Source organism: Triticum urartu, chromosome 3A, assembly GCF_056163025.1.
Source record: "Triticum urartu cultivar PI428250 chromosome 3A, HENAU_Tu73, whole genome shotgun sequence".
NCBI lineage: Eukaryota > Viridiplantae > Streptophyta > Magnoliopsida > Poales > Poaceae > Triticum > Triticum urartu.
The window spans coordinates 137,167,174-137,179,138 of NC_141875.1; the positions used below are offsets into that span (position 1 = coordinate 137,167,174).

The 11,965-nt window shown below is 49.6% G+C and overlaps 1 protein-coding gene across 2 annotated transcripts; it reads left to right on the forward strand.

Moving 5' to 3' along the window:
- Nucleotides 1–305: 305 nt before the first annotated feature.
- LOC125543304 (uncharacterized) lies at nucleotides 306–5,879 on the forward strand. Of its 2 annotated transcripts, XM_048706610.2 has the most exons (13): nucleotides 306–831; nucleotides 1,342–1,510; nucleotides 1,602–1,735; nucleotides 1,834–2,035; nucleotides 2,111–2,349; nucleotides 2,457–2,568; nucleotides 2,693–2,834; nucleotides 2,982–3,124; nucleotides 3,246–3,415; nucleotides 3,545–3,913; nucleotides 4,010–4,065; nucleotides 4,163–4,371; nucleotides 4,453–5,879. In XM_048706610.2, the coding sequence occupies exons 1-13, from the start codon at nucleotides 622–624 to the stop codon at nucleotides 5,634–5,636; spliced, it is 3,339 nt and encodes a 1,112-aa protein (XP_048562567.1). In that variant the 5' UTR covers nucleotides 306–621; the 3' UTR covers nucleotides 5,637–5,879. The 2 variants fall into 2 exon arrangements, with proteins under 2 accessions (XP_048562567.1, XP_048562568.2); XM_048706611.2 differs by lacking the exon at nucleotides 306–831 and having other exon boundaries at nucleotides 1,602–1,739.
- The last annotated feature ends 6,086 nt before the right edge of the window (nucleotides 5,880–11,965 follow it).

Consider the following 11,965-nt stretch of genomic DNA (forward strand, 5'->3'; position numbering starts at 1 on the left):
CCCGAACACTAAAACCTCGAGCACCTCCACGACTGATTGCTGAGGTTTTGTCCACAGCAATTGTTGACATGCACCACAGTATCTGTCAGTCATATGCCTGTTTCTTTCAGCTAAACTCAACTGTTGTTCGTTCTTCGTGTGTGTTGGAGATTTCACAAGACAGAGACAGGGGCAGAGGGAGAATCCAGGCGAGTAGCTAAGCCTCGCAGTCGCAGCCATCCACGAGATTAACTAGGCTAGTAGAAACAGTCTGGTCCTCATGTGCATCATCCCCTCTCCTCCACCCCGGAACAAAAACCCCTCGCCTCACATGCCGTTGCCGCTTGCCGGTTTGTGTTTGCCTTAATTGGCCGCGGCCCCTCCATCCCATCCCTCCCTCCTCCTCCTGTCCTGCGCCGCTCCATACCTCACCACTGCTCACTGCCAGTATTCAGGGGGAGCGTTAATGGCTAGCTAGCGCGCCATTCCCCAAGCCAGCCACACATGCACACTGCGCCGTGCATTCACTTCCCTCCCTCCTCACGCACGCATTCAGCACTGTGCAGCCGCTGCTCTCCCCTACCCCTGCCCTGCTGCATCTGCAACAGCTAAACTGACTCTTCAAAGGGAGACATAGGATCCATGGTGTGGAAGAGCTGGGGACGGCGGCTGCTGCTCAGCGCCGTGGTGCTCCTGTTCTCGGGCGCGGCGGGCGGTGCTGCTGCCGGCGATGTCTCCCTCAGCCTGACCAGCGCCCCGCCGCGGGTCTCGACGTCGGCGTCGGCGGTGTTCGCCTTCCGAGCCGTGCAGAGCAGCGGCTGGACCTGCGGGGACTGCGCCATCACCTGCAAGGTAGGAAAGCTCCATCTGGTTGCCGCCCCGGCGCTCTATGTTTCATTTACAATTTTGAACGCATTCCGATTTTCAAATGTTCGTGCTCATTTAGTCGGGTTCAATCAGAGAAACCCAAGTACATCCTACCTTCCGGACAATTGTAGTTTGCAATTAGTAGTACTACTGTACTTAAGAACCAAGACACGAGGCTGGCCTTGAATTAAACTGTACGAGATGAATGATTCTACAGCGCGATTCCTTACTGCCGGTGCAGTAATTCTCACCGGCCAAATGTAATTTAAAATTCGGTTGTGTCTGACATTAGGGTGCCTTTTCGAATTTTGCTGCCACCTGGGACACTTTTATTTAGACGTAAGAAGTACTGGTATCAGCAAAAAAGAATCATTAGCAAGTAGTAGTAGATTCCACATGTCTGCACAATAGTATGATTCAGCAAACAGTAAGTCGAACCTGAAAACGTACTTCGGAACAGTTATATGAGGATTGTTTGCACTGCACTGCACGCAGTTGGACGGTGAACGAAGATCGGACTGCGGGGGCAACGGAAATGGGACGGAGGTGGTGACCTTTGCCGGACTCAAGGACGGCAACCACACATTCGCGGCGTGCGCGACGCCGAGATCAGGATCAGGAAGCAGCGCCGGCCCGACCTGCGCCACCTACGCCTGGGATGTTGGTTAAGTAACGCCATCCATCAACTAAACCCGACCTCAACCTAGCTGCAAAATCAATCTCCACTGACTCTGTATGCAAATGTGCGCATGCAGACACCGTTCCTCCGACGGCGACGGTGGCGGCGGAGTCGGCCTTCACGGCCGCGCCCAACGTCTCGGTGCTCGTCTCCCTCAGCGAGCCGTGCCCGGGCGGCGGCGGCTTCACGTGCAACGCCACCTACTGCGACGTACGTATGTGACAGAACAATTTGGCCTGGTATGGTACCACTCTCGACGAATCTCTCTGCGTCTGGTCTCACCGAACGAATGTGCGCTGCGACTGCAGCTCATCGTGTACGGGCCCGGCCGCGTGGAGCCGTCCACCCTGGAGGCCGTCGAGCCCGGCCTGCGGTACTCCGTCGCCGTGTCGCCGTCGCCGGACGTGGACTACGGGCGCATGATCCTGGTGATGCGCCGGGGGTTCTGCACCGACGTGGCCGGCCACCGCTTCCGGAGGAGCTCCAACTCGAGCTTCACCCTCCGCTTCGGTACGTACTACCGTCCCAACTTTTGTTCAAACATTGCATGCAACGCGCTGATCTGAACCCGAAACTTGATGATAGACAAAAGGAGCGATTCCATGAACATCACCGCCAGCATCCCGCAGAAGCTCCTGCAGATCCAAGGCGCGATGAGGGTGGTCGAGGCCACCAACGACGACAGGGAGCTGAGGATATACATGTCCTTCGCCGAGCCGGTGATGAACACGTCCGCGGAGATACTCGCCGCTCTCACCGCGACCGGGGCCGTGCTGACGCCGACCAACAGGAGCACGCTCGGCAACCGTCGGTTCGGTTTCGTCGTAAGCTTCGCTGTCCTTCTCATTTTGTCCATCTTAGTTCTTACTAATGATTAGCTAGCTGCTTGATTCGATCCATACGCCTGAATGCTAACATAATTTGTGTGCAGGTGAACAAGATATCGAGCACAGCTGTTGTGACTGTTGCATGTGATACGAGTTCTGTAATCAGCAGACAGGGGACCCCGGTTTATTCATCACAACCATTCACATTTCTATACGGTATTGATTCCCACTCCTGTTCCGGCTCCATCACTTCCATTATGGACGCATGCCAATGCCATGCTCAATGTAGATCTGATTTTTTCCTCTTCTGCATGTTCTTGATGGATGGCGCTGCTGACAGATACGCGACGGCCTTCTGTTAAACTGGCCACGTCGACCGTCAGGACAAGCTCACACACCATCCCCGTCTTGATCAAGTTTGAAAAGCCTGTGTTTAACTTCACCTCCTCCGCAGTGCAGCTTTCCGGGGGCAAATTATTGAGGCAAGAATCAATAGATATATAAATATTCCCATATATACATGAATATCTGAATAAACGGCTAAATTGTTTTTACCTTAGGAGTTTATTAAGATTGTTATATAATGGTTTGTTTCACGCATGGTTGGTTGGTTTTGGTTTTGGTTTCAGCTTCCATGAAGCTAGTAAGAGCATATACACAATGCAGATCCTGGCAGTTGACAAGCTGGTTTCGGTCCAGGTTGCTGAGAACACAGCTCAGGACGTGGCTGGGAATCCCAATCTGCCATCAGACCGCCTCCAAGTGAGACACTGTATGTATCAGCATTCAGCAATGGCATCAATTCTTCGCTTGCTACTCATTTATTAAGAGATCATCAGTAAGGCAACTGGGCAATGCAGCGTCCTTAAGATTTTACTATGATCTGCTTGCAGATTCTGTCCCTGCATCGTCTTCATCAATCGCAATCATCGCCACCGTAATATTTGCAGCAACCGCCATCGTCGCCACACTGCTCACCGTCTCCACATCATCGCTCATTGCATCCGGCGCCATGGCAAGGCCTTCGTCTTACTCCATCTCCGAGCCATCACGAAATCTTCTGGTAATTTAGCATGGGCATCGACTCTGCTACCTGGTGTCCTGGTGACAGCTCCAGCTCCAGCGGGCTCATCGCTCACATACATACCATCTGATCGATGATCGATCGCTGTTGTGTTATTTATTTTTACAGAGAATGGCATGCCACATCCAGATCTTTGCTCTGTCGAGATGGCTGTCGATAAATCTGCCGGTGGAGTACTACGAGCTGGCCAAGGGGATAGAGTGGACAATTCCGTACATTCGGCTTCCGTGGGAGGGTCCCTCTGCAGATCCATTCGTGGGCTACTCCACCATGCCGGCCATTGCGTACTCGGAGCTGGTGGACAGGAGTGATGTGGTACAGGCTGATCCCTACTACCCTGGAGCTGCACCAGGTGGTCAGCAGCAGATTATGCCGATGCAGATACCGGTAGAAGGGAAGCCGCCAGCGATCCCGCTGCAGACCCCGGCGTTGGATGGGAAGCCGCTGACCGCCATGGAGTACCGATCTTTCTTTGAGGTGACATGGATTTCAGTGTTTCTCCTTGCCTTTGATTTCGGTCTCCATGCTTTACACCTCTGGATGCTGAATGAGTACTGCATGGCTGAAATGCAGAATCAGGACATGAAGCCCGAAGCACAGATTATCATGAAGCTGCAAGATTTGGACGGGTATGATACTTCGTCTCCATGATCGAGTACTCTCGAGACCTATCAAGTGACAGATTGGATTATATGGAGGTGTTGAAACATGCATGCATGGATGCAGGTGGAAATACTTCGGAAGAAACATGTTGTGGCTGGGTGTCATTGGGGGAGGCCTCATGCTGCTGCATCTTCTTCTCCTCCTCTACTTGAGATTAAGGTACAGAGGAGGCACAGGAAAGTACGGAGCACTCGTCCTCCCCAGGTTTGAGATCATGCTTGCAATCCTTGCGATACCTTGTGTATCCCAAGCGTCTGCAGCACTCATCAGAGGTACGCCATACATCTCAATGCTCTGATCGATGCATAGATCGTGTACCAAATTGATTTCCCGGGATGAATGATATCTATCAGGTGGGACTACCGGAGGGCTCGCCGTCGGGATCGTGCTCATCGGCATCTTGACGGCGTTCCTGGTGGCCCTGCTGCTGTTCCTGTCGCTGGGCATCACGACGGGCAGGCTGCTGCAGTACAAGGAGGTGCACCAGGAGGGGCAGGAGCACCGGTGGTACCAGGAGATCGTGAGGCGGACGCTCGGCCCCGGCAAGCGCGGGCAGTGGACGTGGAAGGACCCCGGCCGCGCCGCGCGGCTCGTCAAGCTCGGCCCGCTGTTCGAGGACCTGCGCGGCCCGCCCAAGTACATGCTGACGCAGATCGTGGTGGGCGGGGGCGGGAAGCGGGCGGCGGCGGACCAGCGGATCATGGCGTCGGAGGACGAGAACGAGGACGCGGAGGCGCCGGTGATCCAGAAGGTGTTCGGCATCCTGAGGATCTACTACACGTTCCTCGAGTCGGTGAAGCGGGTGGCGCTGGGCATCGTGGCGGGCGCGCACGCGTCGTCGGGCAGGTCGTCGCGGGCGCACGCCGTCGTGGTGCTGGCCGTCGCGTCGTTCCAGCTCTTCTTCATGCTGCTCAAGAAGCCCTTCATCAAGAAGCGGGTGCAGCTGGTGGAGATCGTGGCGGTGGCCAGCCAGGTGTTCGTCTTCGTCGCCTGCCTCGTGCTCATCGACAGGAACAGCGGCGAGCTGGAGGAGGTCGAGGAGAGCGGCGGCGTGGGGATCGCCATGCTCGGCGTCTTCTCGCTGGCGTTCGCGGCGCAGGTGTGCAACGAGTGGAACGCGCTGTACCGGCAGGTGCAGTTCCTGAGCCCCGACAGGAGCTCCTTCCTGGAGGGCGCCAAGGCGGCCTCGGTCGGGCTGCTGCTGCTGGTGCTCCCGTCGTCGGTGCTGGGCGACCCGCTGGCGGGCCAGCAGCAGGAGCCGTCGCCGGATAGCGGCGGCGGCATGGGTCAGACGGTGCCGGGCGAGGCTCTGAGGAGTTCGAACGAGCGGTCGTGGCTTGGGCAGCTGCGCGAGATGGCCAAGGCGAGCTTCAGCAGGGACGGGGAGGACCCGTCCAGCAGCACCGCGTACAAGGGGAAGAGGAGCCGGAGCTCGTCGGTGACGTCGCAGTCCGCGGACTCCAAGGCCAAGGGGGAGTGGAGGCCCAAGTCCAAGGCGCTGCACAAGGATTTGGAGGCCATCTTCTCCAACAGGTAGGTAAGCAGGCTCGCGGGTCCATCATGGTTGGCAAGTGATGTGAGAAATAAGATAGAATCAGCTGGATAAACAGGGTCTACTAAAAAAAAGATCTGGATAAGCAGGGAAGTGGAAACACTGCACATACTAGCAATAGGAATATGCCGTTTAATTTGACACAAAAATCATCACTAGGTGTATGTGTGGTAGCATTATTGTCACAAGATCATTCATGTCCATGATAGAATGAGTTCTTCATAATCACTTTTTTGGCTCAAGCAAAAAAAAAAGATGAGTTTTTGTCGAGAACAAAATAGATACTCCCTCTGTAAAGAAATATAAGAGCATTTAGATTACTACACTTTAATGATCTAAATGCTCTTATATTTTTTTACAAACAAAGTATGTATTATTTAATGGGTGGTAGTTTCTTACTGTGTTAAGCATCCTATCATCCAGACTCAGAGTGAACATGTGTTGTTCCCGAGTGAAATCTTAAAATTTGCACACTTAAAATCGTGAAATTAAAAGGCTATTCTGATTGTTGTTTAAATTAAATCTAGCTAAAATTAAATACCTATATGTTGTAAGAGCATCTCTAGCTTCCTAAACATTGACCCTATACAGTTTTTTTTGTCTCAAACGAAGAAAGAGATCCAGTAGGGTCTTTTGGGGCTCAAACAAAGAAGGTGATCCAGTAGGACCTATCATAGCATCTAAAATAGGAAGGCATCCAAAATCCATCCAACAACCTCTTCTCCGACAGGAGTGAGAGGAGGGCCCTTTTCGGTCATCGCGAAATTTCCAAGAACGAAAGAGAAATTTGGTCGTCCTGCCAGCACGGCGGTAGAGTGCGCAGGCAGCCACAGTCAGTCTTCTTCCTCCTCGCCAAGCTGCCATGATGCTCCTTTACACCTTCAACCTTCATCCCCGACCTCTCCGTCTCACCCTCCCAAGTATAGCCATGGAGGACAAATTACCCACGACTCGGAGTCCACTAGCTATACATGGGTGCATCACCTAAGGATACTATAGATGGTAACCAATTCAGACTCTTTTGTAACCTTAGCCTTGTCCGCCTATAAAACGAGAGACAGGACCCCCCCCCTCCCCTGAGCAGTACTTGTTCATTGCTATTCCCAACACAATTATACACAGCAAGCCCTAGCTCTCATACGAGGTTGTGATCAATATCATACATAAAAGGAAGGAGTGCGATATTACCTTCACGCTGAGGGCTGGAACCTGGGTAAATCTCATCTCGTGTGGACCCCCTATGTTTCCCTAGTATGTGCGCTACCCATGAACACTTTTTTTGGTAAATTACACTGATAGTTTGCACTCGAGGTAGAGGCAGCGCGTACTAGATCAGATCAGATACAAATGGGATCCACTTTCCACTTCTTGGAGTTCGCCCCAGGACAAGGTATCCACTTTGGCTCCCTGGATTTCATCGCCAATGTGGTTGGGCATCTCCCCCTCGCGCGCTACCTTCCTTGAAGGACTGTCTCTCCACTCTGGGAGTCTGACTTCGTAGCCAACAACTTTGGCAAGATTTGCATCCACAAGTCGACTCCCTACCAATCAGTGGAATCCTTGTCCAGGCAACCCCTGGGAGCTACGACCTCACATCATGGCAGCAAGTTTACTTCCTAGTTTTTAACCATGGTGGACTCTCTCATGCCCATCCTAGACTCTAAGTCTCATGGGTATGAGAGTTACAATAGCTACGCCCCATCCACCCCCACTCGTTCAGCCACATACGCCACCTTGAGCGCATGAATTGATATATTGATCAAGACTTAACGAGGGGTTACCCGCCAAAGCATTGACCTAACAATAGTAAAAAAAAAAGCATTGACCTAACCCCATGACTCTTTTGTTCAGGAGATTCACCTTTGAGAGTAAGTGTACGAACATGGCCTTGAGCATTTAGCTTATGGTGCTCTTTTGAGTACGAGTACTTCCCCAATTTGTGCTACATATGCGGTATCCTAGGACACGGGAAGGAGTGTAAGATCAAGCTAGAAAATGGAGAGAAGACTCAATATGGCATGTGAATAAAGGTTGTTGGCCGAGGAGGAGCGTCCACTTGGGCATAGTGGAAGGGGGCAATGGAAGTAGGTGTTGGGGAACGTAGCATGCAATTTCAAAAAAAAATCCTATGATCATGCAAGATCTATCTAGGAGATGCATAGCAACGAGAAGGGGAGAGTGTGTCCACGTACCCTCGTAGACCGAAAGCGGAAGCGTTAGGTTAATGCAGTTGCTGTAGTCAAACGTCTTCGTGATCCAACCGATCAAGTACCAAACATACGGCACCTCCGAGTTCAGCACACGTTCAGCTCGATGACGTCCCTCGAACTCTTGATCTGGCAAAGTGTTGAGGGAGAGTTTCGTCAGCATGACGGCGTGGTGATGGTGATGGTGATGTGCTCCGCGCAGGGCTTTGCCTAAGCACTACGATAATATGACCGGAGGAGTAAACTATGGAGGGGGGCACCACACACGGCTAAGAAACAACTGGTGTGCTTTGGGATGCCCCCTGCCCCTGTATATAAAGGAGGGGAGGGAGGAGGCCGGCCATGGGGCACGTCATATGGGGGAAACCGACTAGGACTCCCAATCCTAGTCGCCCCCCCTTCCTTTCTTTCGAAGGGGAAAAGGGAAGGAGAGGGGGAGGGAGAGAAGGAAAGGGGGCCGTGCCCCCTCCCCCTTGTCCAATTCAGACTCCCTTGGGGGGGTGCACCACCCCTTGCGGGCTCCCCTCTCTTTCCACTAAGGCCCATGTAGGCCCATTACTTCCCCGAGGGGTTCCGGTGACCTCCCAGTACTCTAAAAAATACCCGAACCACTCCGAAACCATTCCGGTGTCCGAATACCATCGTCCAATATATCAAACTTTACCTCTCAATCATTTTGAGACTCCTCGTCATGTACGCGATCTCATCCGGGACTCCAAACAATCTTCGGTCACCAAAACACATAACTCATAATACAAATCGTCATCGAACGTTAAGCGTGCGGACCCTATGGGTTCGAGAACTATGTAGACATGACCGAGACACATCTCCGATCAATAACCAACAACGGAACCTGGATGCTCATATTGGTTCCTACATATTCTACAAAGATCTTTATCGGTCAAACCGCAATGACAACATACGTCATTCCCTTTGTCATCGGTATGTTACTTGCCCGAGATTCGATCGTCGGTATCTTCATACCTAGTTCAATCTCGTTACCGGTAAGTCTCTTTACTCGTTCTGTAATGCATCATCTCGTAACTAACTCATTAGTCACATTACTTGCAAGGCTTATCATGATGTGCATTATCGAGAGGGCCCAGAGATACCTCTCTGATACTCGGAGTGACAAATCCTAATCTCGATCTATGCCAACCCAACAAACACCTTCGGAGACACCTATAGAGCATATTTATAATCACCCAGTTACGTTGTGACGTTTGATAGCACACAAGGTGTTCCTTCGGTATTCGGGAGTTGCATAATCTCATAGTCAAAGGAATATGTACAAGTCATGAAGAAAGCAATAGCAATAAAACTTAACGATGATTATGCTAAGCTAACGGGTGGGTCTTGTCCATCACATCATTCTCCTAATGATGTGATCATGTTCATCAAATGACAACACATGTCTATGGTCAAGAAACTTAACCATCTTTGATTTAACGAGCTAGTCAAGTAGAGGCATACTAGGGACACTTTGTTTTGTCTATGTATTCACACATGTATCAAGTTTCCGGTTAATACAATTCTAGCATGAATAATAAACATTTACCATGATATAAGGAAATATAAATAACAACTTTATTATTGCCTCTAGGGCATATTTCCTTCAGTCTCCCACTTGCACTAGAGTCAATAATCTAGATTACATTATAATGATTCTAATACCCATGGAGTCTTGGTGTTGATCATGTTTTGCTTGTGGAAGAGGCTTAGTCAACGGGTCTGCAACATTCAGATCCATATGTATTTTGCAACTCTCTATGTCTCCCTCCTTGACTTGCTCGCGGGTAGAGTATTCAACCCAAATTTATAGATTCGACACAAGGGGAGCCAAAGAATATTTGAAGGTATTAGCAGGTGAGTTGTAAATTCAACCACACCTGGAGATTAATTATCTGTAGGAAAGTGATCAGTAGCAAAGTAATATGATAGTTTTGATAATAGTGGCAGCAGTAATAGTAACAGTAACAGTGATAGCAGTAGTTTTGTAACAAGTGCAACAATAACAGAAGCAGTAGTTACTTAGCAAGATCAATATAAGATAAATTCATAGGCATTGGATCGGTGACTTGTTGGATGATATTCATCATGAGACAGTTATAACCTAGGGCGATACGGCACTAGCTCCAGTTCATCAATATAATGTAGGCATGTATTCTGTAAATAGCCATACGTGCTTATGGAAATAACTTGCATGACATCTTTTGTCCTACCCTCCCGTGGCAGCAGGGTCCTATTGGAAACTAAGGGATATTAAGGCCTCCTTTTAATAGAGAACCGGAACAAAGCATTAACACACGGTGAATACATGAACTCCTCAAACTATGGTCATCACCGGGAGTGGTCCCGACTATTGTTACTCCGGGGTTGCCCGATCATAACACGTAGTAGGTGACTATAACTTGCAAGATCGGATCTAGAACATGGATATAATGGTGATAACATAAACGGTTCAGATCTGAAATCATGGCACCCGAGCCCAAAGTGACAAGCATTAAGCATGGCAAAGTCATGGCAACATCAATCTTAGAACATAGTGGATACTGGGGATCAGGCCCTAACAAAACTAACTCGACTATATGATGAATCTCATCCAACTCCTCACCAACCAGCGAGCCTACGAAGGATTTACTCACTCCCGGTGGGGAGCATCATGGAATTGGCGATGGAGAAGGGTTGGTGATGATGAAGAACGAAGATCCCCCTCTCCGGAGCCCCAAACAGACTCCAGATCTGGCCTCCCGATGAAGAACAGGAGGTGGTGGCGGCTCCGTCTCGTGGATCGTGATAATTCTTTCTCCTGGGTTTTTTCTAGAAAAATAAGATTTTATAGCGTCGGTTTCAGGGTCTGCGGGGCCACCAGGCGGGGACAACCCACCTGGGCACGCCAGGAGGGGGCGCGCCCTGGTGGGTTGTGCCCACCCAGGTGCCCCCCCTCTAGTGGATCTTGGCTCCAGAAATTCTTATTTATTGTATAAAAAATCCTCGCAAAGTTTCGTTCCATTTTAAGAACTTTTATTTCTGCACAAAAACAACACCATGGCAGTTCTGCTGAAAACAACGTTAGTCCGGGGTTAGTTTCATTCAAATCATGCAAATTAGAGTCCAAAACAAGAGGAAAAGCGTCAGGAAAAGTAGATACATTTGGAGACGTATCAACTCCCCCAAGATTAAACCTTTGCTTGTCCTCAAGCAATTCAGTACTAAAAGTGAAAAAGAAAAACTTTTACGAACTCTTTTGCTCTTGTTTGCATAAATAAGTTTAAACAACACCCAGGTTTTCAGCCAACATTATAACTAACCATGCTGACAATAACCCTTAAAAATTATATTAACTCATATCAATAACATAATCAGCTAGTGAGCAATAATAAGATATCTCAAACGGCAACACGTTGTCAAAACAACCATGATATAATATGACAATAGTGGTATCTCGCTAGCCCTTTCTGAGACCGCAAAACATAAATGCAGAGCACCTCCAAAGTCCAAGCAGTGACTAAACATTGTAATTCATGGTATAAAAGATCCAGTCATGATGCACCCAACATTAGCTACACACAATGCATAAGTCATGACAGCAGTGCTCTCAGGTTCTGGCGCTTGTTTTAGAAGGTGATGACACAACATAAAAGTAAATAGATCGTCCCTTCGTAGAGGGAAGCAGTGATTTGTAGAGGGAAGCAGTGATTTGCAGAGGTGCCAGAGCTCAAGTTTTTAAAACGGAGGTAAATGATATTTTGAGACATGAACCCTTCTCATTTACTTCATGACTATCAGTTATGAATATCTTTAATGCTAAGCACGCTAGTGGCGGTTCCCAAGCGATAAAAGTAAAGGTTTTGACTCCATTGAGAGTTTTTGTTTGATTATTTGTAAGCTTTTTCTGTTTGTAGTTTGGGACTGGGCATCCCTATTACCGTTTTTCTCGTGCGATGGCGAGTGAATAAACACTCGACCTAAGAATAACCCGCTTAGCATGGAAGATACCGACCACCTCCCGCATTCCATGAACGACCCAGGCAAGGTTGATCAGGTCTTATTAATAACCACTTTCGATTAGCATGAAACCGAAGAACTTTTGTAAATCACTAAGTT